Consider the following 21893-nt stretch of genomic DNA (forward strand, 5'->3'; position numbering starts at 1 on the left):
TACGCCGCTGCTCTACCAAGTGCTCTACTTGGCGTATTTAGCCGAGGGCCGTGGGTTCGAATCCCGCTTGTGACACTGACTTTTTCATTTCAACCAATACCTTACATAAAGATTAATTTATTGAAAAACGTTATTCGGCCAATCGGACCACGAACTGTAATTAATTATTATCAATGGTGGTTAATGACCAAATTCACACCATCTTTCTCCTTCATGTAATTTGTGGTGGTTGTGGTTCACTGGGTTGGTTCGAATTTTTTTTTTTGGAACGCAACCACCAAGGGTCATGGTTGTCCCAATGACTATCTCACTATCTGAAAGGTACACGCGCAAGACGCGGGATATATTCTATTATATTACTTCTTTTATTCATTTATCCATTATTTATTTTCCCCTTTTTGTTCCCACCTTCTTCCTTTTAATATATTTTATTAGCACAAAATAAGGGATAAAGAGAAGGACAAACAATGTGAAAAGCTCATATTTTGTCAAGTAGATTTGTTGTTTTAGAAAATTAAACAAATTGCGTATACTATCGTGTTATCGTCTAGTATTTTTTGGATGCTTGTAGGCAAGGAGTGCAGAAGTCTATGGGCTGTGTATAATGTGCATGACGTAAGTATATGTTTGATTATGATGATCTGATAGCACATCCGCAAATGGGAGGTGCTTCTCGCGCCACCAAATGACTTTTAGTGGGTCTACCGTGTCCAATCCTCAACTCTGCAAGAACCACTTCTTCTATTCCTGTATGAAGTAGGCCATGCTTGTACAGAGTCCTTTATTTCCCGGAGTTAGTTTTCATGTTTATCAGTCCAGACCTGTATCCATTGACCCTTAACTTTTGACTTGTAAACTGCAGTCATAACACCCTTTGGGACGTCCCGGATTTCGAATTGGTTATTTCGACTGTTCAGATCTAAACTGCCTTAACTGGAATTTTTCTCGCTTTTTTTAAAAGGTAGAAATTGAATTGGATATTACGTTATTACTCGAGTTGAGAGATTAGACTGAATCTAAAAATAGGGGAACTCCCACACCCACCGGCTGTGAAGATAGCGGAGTGGGTCAATTGACGATTTCCTCTCTAGCCAGAGGGAGGGGGGCGCTGCGGCGAGCGCTTGACTCCGACTGGCGAGGAAGTGGGCAACACCGCGACCCTGTTTTGTGGACGTCACGTCTCCTGTCTCGGCCGCCATATCGCACTCGACCTCTCGTTATTTGTCTTCAAATTTCTAAAAGGGATTTCCTTTGCGATCCCGACTCATTTCTTCTCGAGGTGCTTTTCCACTCCGCCTGGAATTGAAATCGGACGTCCAGACAGAACAGAGCCTCCGAGGTAGGAACAGGACACCGCTTTTCTACTTTTCAGTCTGACCACACCCATTTCTCGCCTTTCCTTTAAACTAATGTAAGCCCTTGTCTTCATTAAACGTCAAAGGCAAACACGACAAAATCGATAAGTTTCATCCCGACACAAATAGCACGCTCACTTCCGTAATTATGCTTACATAATAAATGCTTACTAGTTTTATGTTTAAATATTATAAATAGATTCTAATACTTGCAGACGTTCAAGTTGTGTTACATTTTTTTGTCGTTTGTCTGTTGCCATTCTTATCTTTGGGTGTGACTGTGAATGTTCTTAAAAATTAGATCTGTTGGAAATTAATACCAAACACTTAAAGATTTATAAGTAGTTACGCTAATCGTAGTAATGTTGATTGATTTTATACTATATTAACATACATTATTAATTATTGTTGAGTGCATACCGTTAAGAAACCTAGAATTTATTGAGAAAATAATCTAGTCAAAAAAGGGGCACTTTTTGGAAAATATGGTTCTACTCACATACTGTCTGTTTAGACATAAATTCCATCAATGAATGGGCATGTAAAAATTCCCTAGCCCTCAATCCATCAAAATCCACCACCATAATTATTAGGTCCATAATTTACTCCCCAATATCTACCTCTCATGGTAAAAAAACCATCCCATTCCTTTCTGCTCCTTTGTTAAAAACCTAGGAGTAGTCTTTGACCAAAATCTTTCCTGGCATCCTCACATTTCCCAAATTTGCCGCTATTGTATCGCCTCCCTCAGCCTATTTTGTCGGTCCTGACACCTTTCTCCACCTGCGAACTCCTTGCCTCTTCCCACGTCCCTTCCTTGATTACCGCTGTGTGGCTTATGGCCGTCTCTCGAGGGGGGAATGCATGATTGAAGCAGATTATAAATTGTTGTGTAAGATTTGTTTCTGGCACCCCACCGAAGTCCCGGGTGTCGGGGTTATATTCCCAACTTTCCTGGCTCTACCCTCTTTTCATGCACAGTATTTCCTAGGTTTCTTTCTTTTCCCCAAACTTTACATCACCCATTCTCTCTAGTTCAACTCCTCACATCACACTCGCAATTGACCTTATCCTTTTGTAACATACAACCCATACTTTCAAAAGATCTTTTCTAATCCAAGCCCCTAAACTCTGGAACTCTTTCAAATCCCACTTGTATAATCACCTCCTCTCCCTCCAAACAGAGACTTTACGTTAATATTTGATATTTTTGTTTAATATTCTTGTTATTTTTCTTAAAGCTTGCGCCTTGTGCCAATATTTTTATTTCCTATTATTTTTAATTTCATAGAAGGAACTTACTTTATTTATTTCATGTGTATTTTTCTTAGGGGACACCAGTCCTCAATAAAGTTATTTTTCTTCTTCTTCTTCTGTAACAGTTTGTTAAGGTGCATAAACACTAAGCAAATCTTGGCCAATGAAAGGCAATATATTGGCCAAATGTTGGGCACCAACACATTGGCCATCCTTGGCTCACGTCAAACTAATGGGTTGGGGATAATAATTCGAATCAAAGTTGTCTCTAAAAACAAACAAAATTTGTAGACTTCATCAGCACCACTTCCAGTTTTGTTTTCTTCTCTTTGTCTTTCACGGTGAAAAGATTTCAATAAAGACGATGGAAAAAAAAAAAAAAAAAAGAATAGAGTACAAGTAAAATAAATATTTTTTAAAAAAGTAAATAGATTTAATAAAAAATTATGTTGATCCACTGAAGTATTTAATAATCACTATAGGTATAGCTTACTTCTGATGAAGAGGGAACAGACTATCTTTTGTCCTGCTTGATTTATTATTATCTAGATTACATGTAATAAATAAGTACAAGTAAATAATTAAACCATTTAATTACAAGAGCTGTTTAAATTTTTAAATGATATTATTGTATTCCTCTAAAGAAATATAATTTTATATCGAGTCCTGAAAATTTGCCAAACTATAAATCAAAATCACTGCACAATTTTTGTTGATAATTACCAAATGAAGCCACAAAAACTATGCGTATGAATGAAATTGTGAGGTTTCTTTGTGTTGCCTGTTGGTTAAATGTAATTACCGAGTGGATGATTGGTAATTACCAAATTATACACTACATAAAAAAAAGGAGGTCAAATTTTATTGTTAATTTCAATCAATCTGCAATTTTATCGTTATATTACTTACAACATACATATTTTATTGTGACCTAAATTAAACGATATCTAAAATTCAGGAGTGTTAATAAAAATGTTTAATTATAATGGTTTGAAAGAAAATTTACTGAAACATCGAGGATCATTTAGTGAATGATTAAAATTTGATTAACAATTTTTGTACCTAGTTTTGCTCTTAATAACATATTAAGAGCAAAACCAGGTAATAATTGTTAGTTAAGTTTTAATCTATCACTAAATGATTTTCTGGTGTTTTGATGGATATTCTTTCAAGACATTATAATTAAATAAAATAATTTTTATTAAAACTCAGTAATTTTTAAACTAATTTTAATTTTGGTTTACATTAAAATAACTATGTTGTAATTAATATAACAATAAATTTTGTTGAAATAAGTAACAAAATAAAAGTGTCGGATTTTTGTCTTTGAGTATGTGAAAGAACGCTATTCAAAATGTGCTGTTTCACCCTTGATGATGAATAATACACTATTTTTAACTACAATAAGTAATCATTTATTTCTAGGCAGATTGATCCTCACAAAAAATAATTAACAGCAGCACAAGATTTTTAAGTATCTGTTTCAATAAAGTAATGGTTTTATTAATCAATTCATATATCAAAATGAACTTGATTCTTTGTTGCGTTTTAATAATTTAATTAAATTCAAAGTTTTTAGATTTTATAGTTATATAAACTAGAAGTGTAATATTTTTTTCATCTATGATTATGATGCAAAATCTTAGATGCCTACATTACTCTACCTACTACCTTGGCCTTCTACTACACTTTGCGTACTTCAAATTCACAAACTTAGTATTTTTTCATGCCAGGTGTATTTCTATACACCATTTTAAATATGAGTTCTTTGTGAGGACACTTTTTTTCATATACTCATTAACATTCAATGTAGTTTTAAGTGAACGGGCTTAGTCAAAACTGTTATGAGTCTCTTGTTTAGACAAATATTTTTAATAGTTTATTTGCTCCCTTCATTGTTAATATTTTCATTCCTAAATTATAGACATTATTATAGACTCCTATGGACACATTCTTATTACCCACAATCAAACTTTTCTTCTTAATATTTTTTTTATTGGCAAAAAAAATTTAATGGTAATGTTTTGCAGCTGTACTCCGGAGCAATGGATCCTACTATAACACCAAAGGAGGTGAGGATTCTTGAGACTGCTGACGACATCCAAGAAAGGAGAGAGCAAGTCCTCAATCGCTATGGTGACTTTAAGTCGGAAGCACGAGCGAAACGACAAAAGTTGGAGGACTCAAGAAGATTCCAGGTATTAAAAATACTCTGAAGATTGTACATGTTGAATATTAATGATTTGAGTTTCACAGTATTTTAAACGAGATGCAGATGAGCTTGAATCATGGATTAACGAAAAACTCCAAGCTGCGTCTGATGAGAGCTATAAAGACCCAACAAATCTGCAGGTAATATAATGTTGAAAAAGACAGTCAACAAATCCATAATTTTTATTTTAATTAATAATTATAATTATTATTTTAGGCAAAAATTCAGAAACACCAGGCATTTGAGGCTGAAGTATCAGCACACAGTAATGCAATTGTAACACTTGACTACACTGGATTGGAAATGATTAATCAGGGACATTATGCAAGTGAAACTATACGACAGCGCCTTGATGAGCTTCATAAGTTGTGGGAGCTCCTTCTTTCAAAGCTTGCTGAGAAAGGAATGAAACTCAATCAAGCCCTTATTTTGGTGCAATTTTTGAGACAATGTGATGAAGTTATGTTCTGGATTAAAGACAAGGTAAATAAACGACCTCACATTTATTGTAGTTCTAATGGAATATAAGAAATCCACCTTACAGTATTTGGTGCATTTTGTATGTGCAGGAAATGTTTGTGACGACTGATGAATTTGGACAAGACTTGGAGCATGTTGAGGTTCTCCAAAGGAAGTTCGATGAATTCCAGAAGGATATGGCCTCACAGGACTATCGTGTTACTGAAGTAAATGAGTTGGCCGACAAGCTTATGTCTGACGGGCATCCTGAAAGAGAGACTATCTTAAGGAGAAAGGAAGAGCTGAATGAGGCCTGGCAGCGTCTTAAACAGCAGTCACTCATGAGGCAAGAGAAGCTCTTTGGAGCTCATGAAATCCAACGACTGAATAGAGACGCTGATGAGACTGTAGCATGGATTGCCGAGAAAGATGTAGTTCTTTCATCTGATGATTATGGGCGGGATTTAGCAAGTGTGCAGACTTTGCAAGTACGTATTTTCCTAATCTAATTTAAAAAAATAAATAACATAAATAATATATATTTATATACTCTAAAGCGCAAGCATGAAGGAGTTGAAAGAGACCTTGCAGCTCTAGAAGATAAAGTTTCGACTTTGGGGAAGGAAGCTGACAGATTGTGTGCTATACATTCTGATCACGCAGAGCAAATTCAAGCAAAGAGAGCCGAGATTGTTTCTTACTGGGAGAGACTGACAGCGAAAGCTAAAGAGCGAAGGCAGAAGCTTAATGAATCATACTACCTCCATAGGTTCTTGGCAGATTTTCGTGATTTAATTTCTTGGATAAATGATATGAAAGCAATAATTTCCGCTGATGAATTGGCAAAGGACGTTGCAGGGGCTGAAGCTCTCTTAGAACGACACCAAGAACACAAGGTATGATATTACACATTCACACATTCAAATTTAACTAAAATCTATTATACATTCAAGGGAGAAATTGACGCAAGAGAGGACAGTTTTAAGTCAACAGCAGAAGCAGGTGAAGTGCTCTTGCAGAGAAACCATTACGCTGCAGCTGAAGTAAAAGAAAAGCTAGCTATGCTTGAGTCGGAGAAAACAGCATTGATATCACTTTGGAATGAAAGAAGACTCCTTTATGACCAATGCATGGACTTACAACTTTTTTATAGGGATACAGAACAAGCAGACACTTGGATGGCTAAACAAGAGGTACGTACAATATTATAGTTTTTATTGTCATTAGAGGTCTAACCCGGCCAGCCAAATGGCAGTAGAGTGTAGAAGTATTGAACTACTATGATGATATTGCTGTTTTGGTAGTGGGAAGGTGTCAGGAATTCCAGGGTGGTAATGGGTCTGTGACTATGTAACTACTAGCCAAGAGGGTGATATTTTCACTATAAATAAAAAATAATCAATTTTCTGTTTTACAAATATTAACACACACAATGCAGCTTACCTTCTAGCAGGTTATAATTTAAAAAGTAAAATTTAAAAAAAAATACTGCCAGTAGGAGGGTTGAAATTGAAATTCTAGCTACTTGTTAATTCCTCAATGTCAAAATAAATTTAAACATTTGCCATCAACATTTGGCTGCCATAAGGTTTTTATATCTTTATTGATAAAACCCCACAATTTGCATTTATTAACAAAATGACATATTGCATAATTTCACTTTTAAAGGCATTCTTGGCTAATGATGATTTGGGTGATTCTCTTGATTCCGTTGAAGCATTGATTAAGAAGCATGAGGATTTTGAAAAGTCACTTGCTGCTCAAGAAGAAAAGATAAAGGCTCTTGATGAGTTTGCTACTAAATTGATCGAAGGCCATTATGCTGCAGATGATGTGTCACAGCGAAGATCATTGGTAATTTATAAAACAAACTTCAAATTATTATTTTATTGTATACAAGTAATTGTTTACAAGGAATGTTTTTCTTTTAGCTTTTACAAAGAAGATCAGCTCTTCTTGAGAAATCAAGTGAACGTAGGTCCATACTGGATGACTCTTTCACGCTTCAACAGTTCGAGAGGGATTGTGATGAGACCAAAGGGTGGATTAATGAAAAACTCAAGTTTGCCACTGATGATAGTTATCTTGATCCGACCAATCTTAATGGAAAGGTTCAGAAACAGCAGAACTTCGAGCAGGAACTCAATGCCAATCACTCTAGGATGGAGGAGATTACATCTACAGGGCAGGGGTTGTTGAATTCCAATCACTATGCGTCAGGTACATACCTTCCTTATTGAACAAATAATTTAATAGTCATCAGAATTTTTTTATATTCAAACCCATTAAAATCTTATCAAATGCTACGTTTGTAAGCACGAAGCCATTTTCATACCTAGCTGAGAAACATTTCATAATGACATTTTTATGAAATTTTATTATTAAAGATCATTTTGGTTTGCCTATCATCATTGGGTTGGCGTGACACTTTGAAATTTCACTATTGTTCGAAAAGTGACCAACCTAGCGAGGATAGACAGAACAAAACAGAACAAAATGATTTGGCGACCCAATTTTAGGTTCATCACCCTGCAGTCAACATAAAACCCTAACCAACATTGAATTGAAAAATTTCACAATCTCTTTTATGTACTCTACCTTGCAAATATCTCAAACTTGCTGAGTTTAAAATTGTAGAAATTCTTTAAATCAGCCCCACAACATTTAGCAAGATACAAGTGTTCATGACATTTATAACATTATTTAAATTTCCGAAAACAACCCCCACTATGTTTTATATAGGTTTCGTCTAAGCAATACCTATTTGTACCTTCTTTTCAATATCAACAACTTTACAGTGATTACGTTAAATATTGTAAAAAACTTGGAGCTTCGTGTCTTACCAGTCTGGACTCCCAGACTTGTAGAAGCACAAACATACTTGAGCCAACTGGCTACTGAATTTTTGATTCTTGATTCTCGAATGCTGGTTTTTTGAATGCAGAATTCATTGGTTGACATTTTCTTGTATAATTTAACACAATGTAACATTGGAGCATTGATTGAGGAATGTTCATGTAACGCTAAATAATATCTGAGAAACACAAAGGAACATTGGTTTATCGTTGGCAGATCATTCAAACAGTGTTCAGGGATTATTCGAGTGTTGTTTGTTATTGTTTGAAGAACGTTTGGATACCGTTTGTTTGTCGATCCAGCATCAATCAAGGGGGTCGGTTTTTCGTGATATTTTCAGGTGGTTAGGCCATGGCTAAAGCATGTTCATGCTAAACTGTTGCTACTTTTTGTAGATGATGATTCTATTCACAAAATTTTTTTGTTTAACCTATTGACTCTTTCACACTTAAATAGTTCAAGATGGATTGTGATGAGACCAAATGTTTGATTAAGGAGTTGTAAAAAAAAATGTGAGTGGAACCATCAATTAGAAAATGTGAATCTACTCACCCAATGTTTACTATTTCTGTTAATATTTTTCTGTCACAATTAATTAAAAAATTGTACCGTAGATCGTATAAGCTCAAGAATGGAGGAGATAATTAAGTTATGGGAATTGCTCGAAGCAGAAACTGAGAAAAAAGGATCAAAACTCCAAGAAGCATCTCAGCAGCAACAATTCAATAGAACTGTTGAAGACATTGAACTTTGGTTTACAGAGATAGAAGGGCAACTTCACTCTGAAGATTATGGAAAAGTTAGTTATCTTAGAATATAAATATGAATTCTAAAAAATATGTTTTTATATAAATATATACACTTTATTCAGGATTTGACTAGTGTTCAAAATTTACAAAAAAAGCATGCTCTACTTGAAGCAGATGTTGGCTCTCACCAGGATCGAATTGAAGGAATTCGTGTGGCAGCATCACAATTTGTTGAAAGGGGACATTTTGATGCTGATAACATTAAAGCTAAACAGGTTATTTTCTCACTGTGAAAACTTGCGTGATGAATAATTTATTTAAACGGTATTGCAATTCTAGGAAGCAGTTACAGATAGATATGCAGCCCTTCAGAAACCAATGAGCATTAGAAAGCAAAGACTCTTAGATTCCCTTCAAGTACAACAATTGTTCAGAGATATAGAGGATGAAGAAGCTTGGATTAGAGAGAAGGAACCTATTGCGGCATCCACCAACCGTGGCAGGGACTTGATTGGGGTGCAGAATTTGATGAAGAAACACCAGGCTGTATTAGCTGAGATAAACAACCATGAGAGCCGCATCTCTGCAGTAAGCCAAGCTGGTCACCAAATGATAGCAGATAATCATTTTGCTAGTGATGAGATCAGTCGGAGGACTAACGAGTTGACCATGCATTGGACCCAGCTCAAGGAAAAAGCAGTTCAGGTGACTACAATGAGATAATTTTTTAAAAATCTTATTATTTATTATATTCCATAGATTGAGACAAAAATATTCATTATTAAAATAATAAATATAATTAAATTTCAACTAATTATTTAATTGTATGTAGCGCAAAGAAGACTTGGAGGATTCGTTGCAAGCCCATCAGTACTTTGCAGATGCAAATGAAGCAGAATCATGGATGAAAGAAAAAGAACCTATGGTCGTGAACCAAGATTTCGGCAAAGATGAAGATTCGAGTGAAGCCCTTTTAAAGAAACATGAAGCACTTGTTTCAGATTTAGAAGCTTTTGGAAACACGATAAGCGCTCTCAAAGACCAAGCAGAATCATGTAGAGTAAGTAATGTGTTTCTTATTTTCATTCTGATATTCATCAGAATTTATTTTAAATGATCAGCAACAAGAAACACCTGTTATCGATGTCACTGGAAAAGAATGTGTTATGGCTCTTTATGACTATACTGAAAAGTCACCCAGAGAGGTCTCAATGAAGAAGGGAGATGTTTTAACTCTTCTTAATTCCAACAATAAGGTAATAATAATAATAATAATAATAATAATAATTAATTTAAAATAAAATAATAATAAATAATAGAGATAAATATATAACTTGTAGGTGGGGAAAACTTTACAAAATATGCAGTGCTGGGTAATATCTTGTAATAATAATATTTGCTCCTTTTTAAAATATTTTTTGAGGGGTTGCATCTTTGCACATAAACCAATAATGTTGGAGACCATGCATTAAATCCTTGAATAAAGGAACATATTAACTTTAAAAAAAAAATTTGTTTGTGATGTTACGAAAAATATAGAAATTCACTGTATATCTTCATAGGATTGGTGGAAAGTCGAAGTGAATGACAGACAGGGCTTTGTCCCAGCCGCATATGTCAAGAAAATGGAGGCTGGTCTTAGTGCCTCACAACAGAATTTAGCCGATAGTAGCTCTATAGCAGCTAGACAGAATCAGATTGAAACTCAGTACAAAAATCTCCTTGACCTTGCCAAAGAACGACAGAACAAGTTGAACGAAACAGTAAAAGCATATGTTCTTGTGAGGGAAGCTGCTGAACTTGCTACCTGGATAAAGGACAAGGTATATCACCTATGTGATTTTATTCTTTTTCAATCTTCACGTTACATTTTTAAAATATACTACGTTACATTTTTTAAAATATTACTATGAAATTTGCAAACTTGCAGGAAAATCATGCTCAGGTTCAGGATATTGGAGAAGACTTAGAGCAGGTAGAGGTTATGCAAAAAAAATTTGACGATTTTCAATCCGACCTCAAAGCGAACGAAGTTCGATTAGCCGAAATGAATGAAATCGCGATGCAGTTGATGACTCTAGGGCAGACAGAAGCTGCTGTTAAAATTCAAACGCAACTCAAGGTGCATATATTTTTAATGTCTTTTATTTTGGGCCGTTATCATTTTAAAGGCATTTACAAAATAAATAAAAATTGTAGGATTTGAATGAGAAATGGACAGGTTTGCAACAATTAACTCAAGAGAGGGCTACACAGTTAGGCTCAGCTCACGAGGTACAGCGATTCCATCGAGATGTGGATGAGACAAAAGACTGGATTCAGGAAAAAGAAGAGGCTCTAAACAACGATGACCTTGGAAAAGACCTTAGGAGTGTGCAAGCACTCCAGAGAAAGCATGAAGGGCTTGAAAGAGACCTCGCTGCACTTGGTGACAAGGTGATTATTTACATTTTGATTGAAGTCAAGGTTTATATTTTTTTTATGTGCATTGTAGATCCGACAACTGGATGAAACAGCAAACAGGCTTATGCAGACCCATCCAGAAACAGCAGAGCAGACTTACGCAAAGCAAAAGGACATAAATGAGGAATGGACACAACTGACAGCTAAAGCCAATTCGAGAAAAGAAAAACTTCTTGATTCTTATGACCTTCAGAGATTCCTGAGTGATTACCGTGACCTCATGTCTTGGATAAATTCTATGATGGGTTTAGTGTCTAGTGATGAATTAGCTTCTGATGTCACTGGGGCAGAGGCCCTTCTTGAAAGGCACCAGGTAATAATAATTAAAGCTAAGTGATCCCTTAAAATTGATAGACTTGAGGCCGCGTTCTTTTGTTTAAAAATCAAAGAATAAATACATTAAAACAAAAAAAAATAAAAAAAAGACTAGGGTTCAAAAGTTCATTTTGTTTTTTTAGAATTACCGCACAGAGATAGATGCACGCTATGGTGTCTCGCAGGTATTGAAATATCGCCAACTTTAATGTGGTCTAACTGTTGTTTGTTTAATTTTTTGTTTTTTACATAATTTTTTTCCTGATAAATATTCATTTCATAAAGTTTAACATAAAGAGAGTATGAAGATAAAGATTTTCAATCTAAATTTTGTTTTATTATTTTATAAACCGCTTATTGGAGTGAAACTAAAACCTATGTTATTTTTGCATAAGTATTTCTAAAATGCATCCTATATATTGCGTTGTTGCTTACAGCTTCTACATATATACATATATATATATATATACATACACATACATATACATANTATATATATATAAATGTTATACGTGACAGTGTGACAGTTACATTACTATAGGTGTATACTATATGAAGGTACTACATATATGCATCAACTAAGTGGTAAAATCTTTAAATAAAATCAACTAAATTTTTTAAAGCCCATTTGTAAATATGTCGGGTTCAAACCTGGAACCTTGGATGATGAACGCTGAGTCATTGCCTTAACCATTGTGATGATTATTACCAATATATATATATAAACAAATATTCAGGATACAAAATGTTTTCTTTGAAAAAATAATTTAAATTAAAACTAAAAATATTATAAATCTCAAGAGTCAGCACTTCTACTTATTTAATGTGAAAGTTTAGAATTAGCTGTCATAATTTTGAATAAAAACTAAAATTTTTTAAATTATTGTATAGCTGTACAAATACAATTAATTTGAGGATGTTTATTTAATTTTTTTCTGCTTCTCTAGGGCCTGGATTGCGAGAAGGATGCAGCTTGATCAGTGTTTGGAGCTTCAACTGTTCTACAGGGACTGTGAACAAGCTGAAAATTGGATGTCAGCTAGGGAAGCTTTTCTTTCTGCAGAGGAAGTTGATTCCAAGGGTGACAATGTTGAGGCTTTGATTAAAAAACATGAAGACTTTGACAAGGCCATTAACGCCCATGTTAGTAACTTTAACTTATTAAATTATCTTTGTTCAAATTGTATTATTATGATTTAATTTTTGTTTTATTTCTGTTTAGGAAGAGAAAATTGCAGCGTTGCAAACCCTTGCTGATCAGTTGATGGCTGCAGACCATTATGCGGCCAAATTAATTGATGATAAGAGAAAACAGGTCCTGGACAGGTGGCGTCACTTAAAAGAAGCGTTGATTGAAAAGCGATCTAGACTCGGCGAGAGTCAGACACTTCAGCAATTCAGTAGAGATGCAGATGAAATGGAAAATTGGATAGCTGAAAAGCTACAGCTGGCTACTGAAGAAAGTTACAAAGACCCGGCGAACATTCAATCCAAACATCAAAAGCATCAAGCATTCGAGGCTGAACTTGCTGCTAATGCTGATCGAATTCAAAGTGTGCTTGCTATGGGTCAGAACCTAATTGATAAACACCAGTGTGCAGGGTCAGAAGATGCTGTTCAGGTATGTTGAATTATTTTTAAAATGTACAGTTGTATCAATATCTTTAAGTTAAAGTAACAGTGATTTTAATAATTTAAGTAAATTTAAAATTTAAATTGATTAATTGGACAATAAAATATACAAATAACAAATTCAAAAAAATAAGCCCGATTGTGGTTTATTTTGAATCATTTTTATCCCAGTTGATTAACGTTCATTAAAAAAAACTTTTAAAATGTTATCCCTTATTTAATTGCCTCCCAATATATGTATAAGTAAAAACTTATTCGTTGTAGAAACGACTTGCTTCAATTGCTGACCAATGGGAATTTCTCACTCAAAAGACAACAGAGAAATCATTAAAGCTGAAAGAAGCCAATAAACAGAGGACCTACATAGCTGCTGTAAAGGATTTAGACTTTTGGTTGGGAGAGGTGGAGAGTTTATTGACTTCGGAAGATTCTGGAAAAGATTTAGCCTCAGTCCAAAACCTCATTAAAAAACACCAGCTTGTTGAGGCTGACATACATGCTCATGATGATAGAATTAAAGGTATTTATTTTATTACAGTTTAGGTTTGAAATATTACAGTACATAAATGCTATGGAGAGGATCGACCAGTTTTTTTCAATGTTGAAGAGGATCAGGTTTATAGTCGAATGAAGTTATAAATTTATGCCAACAATTCGCCAAGCTTTCGCTACATATAGTCCAACATTAGGGCACTGCTACTGAATTATATGTTACATATTTGAGAAAGACGACTATTTTTATCCATTTCACAGAACATTTGGACCTTGTGTATTTTTTGAATTGTGTTGTGGTTTTTTATGTTAATAGACTAGTTCTTTTGGAGTAAAGTTGATTAGATGAAATTTAAAATAAAATAGTTTAGCAGTTTTTCAGTTCCCACGCCACGAATGGACTGATGAAAATGGGTGTCACACATCTGGTTGATGTGACTGATTTATGCTGTCCCACGTCACATGTTTTGTCTTGTGACAACCCTTCAGCACTATATAACTCAATTGTCATTATTTATTTGATTGGTTTTTCAACTATTACAACTTGATGTTTTCCTGGCTCGTGGACTCCCATCTGGGTCTGTGACACGTTTCGACATTCTTATTTATTTGTCCAATTCTGTAATTATTGCAGGGCTATGCTACCCTGGTTTGTGAGGAATGTTGCATTGCTCCTGTCTGTGCTGTGACACCCTTTGGCCAACTGCTTAACTATTAAGGAGTTATGTTCCCAGATTGGTGGGGGACGTCAAATTGTTTCTGTCCTAATATGGGTCATTGCCCATTCCAATTTACAGCCTTTTTTATAACCTTTTTTGATCTTTTAAACTATCTTTTTTTGTTCTTACTTTAACAACTAGAACTTATTCCAAGACAGCAGGGACTGGCTTACAGCATGATACAAGATTTTTTTTAAAGATAGTTAATATTTTATTGGCCAAATATTATTTACATAAAAAGATTTTCTAATTAAATTACAAACTAATTATTAACAGGGATACAAATTAACATCCGTAATGATTTTTAATGTATTGATCACAAATCCCGTTACACAAATTAAACAGCTAATTATTGGTTGGCCAAGTATGTGCACTCGCATAGGTACACCTGATAAGAATCTGCCGAGAGTCAGTTTTTTAATTGGAAGGGGATAAGGCAAGCTGTCCAGCTATTGGCTGGCTAAAATCGTTTGGGTGTGTGCGCTCATGTCTTAATGCTCAATAAGTAAGCACCGACTAAAGGTTGACTCGCATTTTACAGAAAGTCAGTGTCAAGTAACTTATGATACATAACATACTTGTGATAACATTCACATAGAGACATAACGGAATGCAATGTTAATGACAGGATCCATCGAGAATAGTTTCAAATAAAATTTTGACGTGACATTCCGTGCTGTATCATCCTGAAAAGTGGTATTTTATGAACTCTGTTTTCAATTTTACTTAAAGCCCATAAAACTGGTATTGAGACAAGTATTTATAGAAACATATTTCATCATTCTTGAATACTTTAAGTAGGGTATGGTATTCTTTCCATGATTTCTTTTTGTAAGTACTTTGCATATTCATTTTCTTTTTTGAACTGTATTGCTGTCTTTTTCTTACTTATCCAAAATAATGAATTCATTCCTAATTTTTTTCTATTAATCTGGCCATGATTACAAAATATGTTATAGAATGGGAAAAATAAATAAATAAAAACCAATCAGAGCAAATATTGATGGTGGTGATTGAATGTAAAGCGTGTGTTGCCAGCAAGGGTTTGTTACGTTGCTGTTTGCTGATGTCATGTCATTCTGTAATAAGTGAATCAACCTTAAACTGTTAACCATTCAAAAGTTTGTTGTGTGGGATCGGTCTTAAAAGACGGTCTATTATTCTTGTTATTGATGTACTATTAACATTAAAATGCCTAGTTACTTATGTTAATAAGCAACTAAAATCTATTGCACATCAAGTCAATCATTACAAATTGCTTTCTAATAAAATATGTTAGATTAATTGTTAATTGAAGAGAGATATTTTATGCTATTGCAATACTATGAATTCATGAAAATGTATTATTTATTCTCAGATATGAATTCTCAAGCAGATTCCTTAATTGAAAGTGGGCAGTTTGATACAGCAAGCATCCAAGAGAAACGCCAGTCAATAAATGAACGTTATGAGCGTATAAAGAACTTAGCTGCTCATAGGCAAGCCCGTCTTAATGAAGCCAATACTCTACACCAATTCTTCAGAGATATTGCTGATGAAGAGTCGTGGATTAAGGAGAAAAAACTTTTGGTTGGCTCTGATGATTACGGCCGTGACCTCACTGGGGTGCAAAACCTCAAAAAGAAGCACAAGCGGCTTGAAGCTGAACTAGCTTCACATGAACCTGCCATACAGGCTGTACAAGAAGCTGGTGAGAAGCTCATGGATGTCTCTAATTTAGGAGTACCAGAAATTGAAAAGGTTTGTGAAGCATAACATGTACAAAGTCAATTCAGATATAATCCCCCCCAAAATCTCTACTTTACTTTCAAATCTTCCAAAAATTAGTACAGTGATACTTTTAGATACATACTAGGTAAATTAACTAAGCTCGTAACTCAAAAGCACAAATCAAAAATCGTTTTTCCCATTGAAATTAATTGAAATGAGATTAATTCATACCAGCCCTCAAAAAATCAATTCAACTCGATTATTTATTTCCATTTTTATAATTATGGTTTTTTTAAATTAATAATGATTGTATATAAACAAAATAAAACCAAATAAATAAAAAACAAATGTTCATGTAAAACAGAATCTGAAGAAATCAACAGATTTTTGGTGGAGCCTATTGGCTTATGCATAGCACAAATTAAATGCTTCACTTCATTGCTTATGAAATCAAATCAACTCCATTATTTATTACCATTTTTTTATAATTATGGCTTTTTAATTAATAATTATTGTATATAAACAAAATAAAACCAAATACATAAAAAACAAATGTACATGTCAAACAGAATCTAAAGAAATCAACCGATTTTTGGTGGAGCCCATTGGCTTATACATAGCACAAATTAAAAGCTTCACTTCTGTTTTGCGTAATTAATTGTACAAATTAATAATGAATTATACTATGCACAAAAATTGCTAAATAACTGCAGGCACATAAAAAATAAGGCAGAAAAACACAAAATGGAAACTAAATACAACAGAAATACTTCTGCAGTGGGGTAAACTTGTGAACTGAACAAGCAATAGAGTGGGGATCTGAGTGACATGGTGGTTGTGACATCACCATAGCACCATCTCAAATTCTGGCTTGTAACTCAAATTTTGAAATATTGATGTCTCGTATCTCAAAAATTTACATGCTAGGGCACTCATATCTCAAGGTACCACTGTATATAAATTAGTAACTTTAAAGGTACAAAATAATAAAAAAATAATTAAAAATTGACAAATGTCTCTTCCAGTGTTAGACCTCATTAAGGCCATATAATTTCCTTATAACTAAAACATTTTGTGTGCTGCAGAGGCTGAAATGTTTGAATCAAGCTTGGTCAGAGTTGAAACAGTTGGCAGCCACAAGGGGACAAAAACTCGATGAATCTTTGACATATCAACAGTTTTTGGCAAAACTTGAGGAGGAGGAAGCTTGGATTAGGTATAAAAGCTTTATATTTTATATTTACTTTAAAGATGAACAATTTGTTTTTAATTTCTGCTTTAATTCAGTGAAAAACAACAACTGCTCTCTGTGGAAGATTACGGTGATACAATGGCAGCTGTTCAGGGGCTGCTTAAAAAGCATGATGCTTTTGAAACTGATTTTACTGCCCATCGCGATCGTTGTGCCGATATCTGCAATGCGGGTCAGAGCCTTATGGCAGAGGGAAACCACCATTCTGACAGTATTTCTCAGAGGTGCATTCAACTTCAGGTAAATCGCTTCTTTCGCCGTCGTATCATTTTTAAACAATAACGCAACAATTTTTTTTAGAACAAACTCGATATGCTGTCAAGTTTGGCCGGACGAAGGAAAACACGTTTGATGGACAACTCGGCATACCTACAGTTTATGTGGAAGGCTGATGTTGTCGAATCTTGGGTGGCAGATAAGGAAACACATGTACGTTCAGAAGAATTCGGAAGGGACTTGTCAACGGTCCAGACATTGCTTACTAAGCAAGAGACATTTGATGCGGGTAATTTGATTGCATTTACCACCGTATTCACTTTTAAGTGTGATTTTATCAGTTTAAAAGTAAAACTATTTTTGCTTCTTAGGTCTCTTAGCATTTGAACATGAAGGTATTCAGAATATAACATCATTAAAAGATCAATTAATTGACTCAAAACATGATCAAAATGATGCTATTCTCAAACGACATGCTGATGTCATGCAAAGGTCTGATTTTTTCAATTTTAATTTTTTAAATGATTTTATCTACTTACCATTATGTTATTCAACTTATCAGATGGCAAAAATTGCGGAATGATTCCAATGCAAGGAAGCAGAGGCTTCTACAGATGCAGGAGCAGTTTAAACAGATTGAAGAATTGTATCTTACATTCGCGAAGAAGGCTTCTGCCTTTAATTCGTGGTTTGAAAATGCCGAGGAGGACCTCACTGACCCAGTCAGGTGTAATTCAATCGAAGAGATTAGGGCATTACGAGATGCCCACTCGAATTTCCAGGCCTCGCTTTCTTCAGCCCAAGCAGACTTTGAGGCCCTAGCAGCACTCGACCAGCAAATAAAGAGTTTCAATGTTGGCCCAAATCCATATACCTGGTTTACAATGGAAGCTCTTGAAGACACTTGGCGCAACCTTCAGAAAATAATCAAGGAGCGAGATGATGAGCTTGCCAAGGAAGCCCACCGCCAAGAGGAGAATGACAAACTCCGGAAAGACTTTGCTAAACATGCTAATGCTTTCCATCACTGGCTTACTGAAACAAGGTGATTAATTTAGTTGTCAACAATAGTTAATATTATTAGATCTACTACGAATTATTATAATAGGTAAACAATTATAAAATAAGAAAAATGTATTCATTGTCTATGCTGGTTATTTTATCTGCAATTTATTGAATATTTATTCATCAACAGTTTGAGTATCGCCATAGTCCTGGTTTTCTTATTCTTACAGTGCATTTGGATGTTAGTAACCAAAGAACTAAATTTAGGTCAAATAAATATATAATTGGCTAAGGCTAATGATAAATATAAGAAAGTAGAAGTTTATTAACAACTATATTATATAATATATTTTAGAATTATTAATATTTTATTTTACACAGTTATAAGCTTTTTGTGCATAAATATACAATTATTTTTCCAGGACATCAATGATGGAGGGATCAGGTTCGCTAGAGCAACAACTGGATGCTACCAAGGTAACATTTCCTCATTTAATATCAAATTTATCACTGCAAAAGTTAGTAAAATCTTAATTTAAAAAATAAATAAATAAAACAGGCTTGTAAAACCACTCTAGCATAAATTTTTGCTTTCTGGATTATTTACACAATTTTTTATTACAGTCTGCAATTCTTAGTTAAAGTATGTAATTTGATGAACATGTATATATTTACATATTTACATTGTGGGAAACAGATAATTAATATTATTCTCTTGTTTATTCCTTCCTAGTTTATTCACTTCACTGACTACCCTTCTGAAAGTAGGTCGTGAAGGCCATTTCCTCTTGAGACAGCTTATAGGGTTATATGGATGTGTTCTGTTGGACAAGGCTTGGGCGAGATTATTGGGGAGATGGGAGAGATTTTTGTGGAACTTGGTACATTTTTGAGGAATTATGTTTGGATAAATAGGATTTTAAGGTCATTGTGGAGACATAATATGGAGCATTTATAATTGATCTGAGGACTTAAGATTGAAAGCGTTGGATTGAAAGGCTTGCAGTACCCCACAGTTCTATCACGTATGACCCAACTGGCAGTAGTAGCGTTTTGTAAATTGTAAGTTTGTTTTTCATGTTTATGTTAGAATGTCGTCTTATAAGTTTGTTGACTAAACCATAGTCTGTTTAGGTCTTGTAATTTCAGTTGTATATGGTGATTCCATGAAGTGTGAGTCAAGGTCGAACCCAAGGTAACGAATGCAGGCAGATTTAGGATAGGAACGTTGTTGTAGTATATTGTAAGAAGAGATTTGCTTCGGAGTTGTATACATGTATACAAAATAATATAAATACATTATGTAGTATATTTTCCTACATATTCTTCTACCCTAGAAATACATTTTTCCCATTGGAATACTCCCAGTGTGGAGGATGTTCCCATTCATAAATATTCTTGGGGCATTCTTGTAGTCATTGGAGCACAAATGATTCCACACTTCATTGTCAAAATACTGGCCTCCGTGTGCTTCCAGAAAGATAAAAGTCAAGAATATAAGGTGGATGTTCTAATGTTTTCCTATCCTGCTGCATTTTTGCCTTGTGGCATTAGCCATATGAGGCCTGGTGTTGTCAAGTATAAGAATGTCACTTCTGCCAATTTTTCTTAATATTGGCATTAATTGGGCGTTTATTGTGGAGAAAGTTAACATGAAAAGTTGCATGCTGCCTCAGTCATACATGTCTTTTGGGGTCCAGAAAATTTTTTGAGCCAATAAAAATGTAGGTTCTTGGCAGAGTGATGTCCCTTTTAATTGCCTCAAAATGTTGGTTGGATTTACCCCGTTGGTCTGATGATAATGATAATAATCTGTTGCTCCACGGAGACGCACTTCTTTTTCATTCACCTTTTAGGTTTTTACAACCCTTCTGACAATTTTACTTATGTTTGATACACCCTTGTACCTGAGCAATGAACTACTATGTCCAAAAATTATAATAATTCTAGCAAAAGTTCCTTTATTTAATTTTTAATACATTTTTTAACCCATTTAACTAATTTTAAATGATTAACAGAAAAAAGCAACAGAAGTTCGTTCAAGGAAGTTTGACCTTAAAAAAATTGAAGAACTTGGAGCGACATTGGAAGAACACTTGATTCTTGATAACCGATACACTGAGCATAGTACAGTCGGTTTAGCACAACAGTGGGACCAGCTGGACCAACTCGGAATGAGAATGCAGCACAACCTCGAGCAACAGATTCAAGCCCGTAACCACTCTGGTGTCTCGGAGGATGCCCTGAAGGAGTTTAGCATGATGTTCAAGCATTTTGACAAAGAGAAAAGTGGACGCCTTAACCAGCATGAATTCAAGAGTTGCCTACGAGCACTGGGTTACGATCTACCCATGGTAGAAGAAGGCCAGCCTGACCCGGAATTCCAAGCTATTCTCGGTAATATTTTTCAAATTGAATTTACTCATTGCATTCAATTAAATACCTGTTTTATATCAGATTTAGTGGATCCAAACCGGGATGGCTATGTGTCGCTTCAAGAGTACATGGCATTTATGATCAGCAAAGAAACTGAAAACGTGCAAAGCTCCGAGGAGATTGAAAATGCTTTTAGAGCTATCACTGCTGGAGACCGTCCTTATGTAACCAAAGAGGAACTCTATGCTGTGAGTCCTACTTCACAACTCGGGCTTTTATCGTCTTTATTTATTTTACAATATATTGTTTTGTTGTCGACAGAATCTTACCGAAGAGATGGCAGATTATTGTGTAGCAAGAATGCAGCCTTACGTCGATCAGAGGGGTGAAAGGACAATTTCTGGAGCTCTCGACTACATCCAATTCACAAGGACTATCTTCCAAAACTAAAAGAGGCACATTTCTACACATTATTTTAATTCTCACCAGAAATTTTTTTAGTTTATTTATACATTAGCTGATTATACTAAAAATGCAATTTCACTATCTTATTCTCTTTTAAAAATGTTACTTTTTAGTCAGTCAAAATATTATTTAATCACTGTTAGTGGGCAAAACGCATTTTATATATCAAAACAACCTTTATTTTATGTAAGTTATTTAGTGAAACAAAAGTCTAATTAATATATTTATTTTTTTAATTAAAATATAATATTTCTGCTTTGGCTGCAGCTCGAAATTAATTCATCTATCAATCGTTCAAATCCAAAAAACATTTTAAGATTGCATTCTTTTGAAAATAAAGTTTGCCGATTGTTTATATTC

The 21893-nt window shown here is 34.5% G+C and overlaps 1 protein-coding gene across 1 annotated transcript; it reads left to right on the forward strand.

Moving 5' to 3' along the window:
• The first annotated feature begins 1129 nt into the window (after nt 1-1129).
• Nucleotides 1130-21611, forward strand: LOC106673000 (spectrin alpha chain). Its single transcript, XM_024227250.1, has 32 exons — nt 1130-1339; nt 4643-4810; nt 4869-4964; nt 5041-5307; nt 5394-5771; nt 5841-6179; nt 6237-6476; nt 6952-7137; nt 7215-7503; nt 8754-8938; nt 9011-9163; nt 9228-9593; nt 9721-9948; nt 10010-10144; nt 10451-10711; nt 10819-11010; nt 11088-11324; nt 11383-11664; nt 11810-11872; nt 12585-12809; nt 12889-13287; nt 13563-13818; nt 15867-16249; nt 17305-17435; nt 17507-17711; nt 17772-17976; nt 18059-18179; nt 18250-18732; nt 19115-19169; nt 20711-21089; nt 21150-21316; nt 21390-21611. The coding sequence occupies exons 2-32, from the start codon at nt 4658-4660 to the stop codon at nt 21516-21518; spliced, it is 7188 nt and encodes a 2395-aa protein (XP_024083018.1). The 5' UTR covers nt 1130-1339; nt 4643-4657; the 3' UTR covers nt 21519-21611.
• The last annotated feature ends 282 nt before the right edge of the window (nt 21612-21893 follow it).

This window comes from Cimex lectularius, unplaced genomic scaffold (assembly GCF_000648675.2).
Source record: "Cimex lectularius strain Harlan isolate CLEC.00 unplaced genomic scaffold, Clec_2.1 scaffold224, whole genome shotgun sequence".
NCBI classification, from domain to species: domain Eukaryota; kingdom Metazoa; phylum Arthropoda; class Insecta; order Hemiptera; family Cimicidae; genus Cimex; species Cimex lectularius.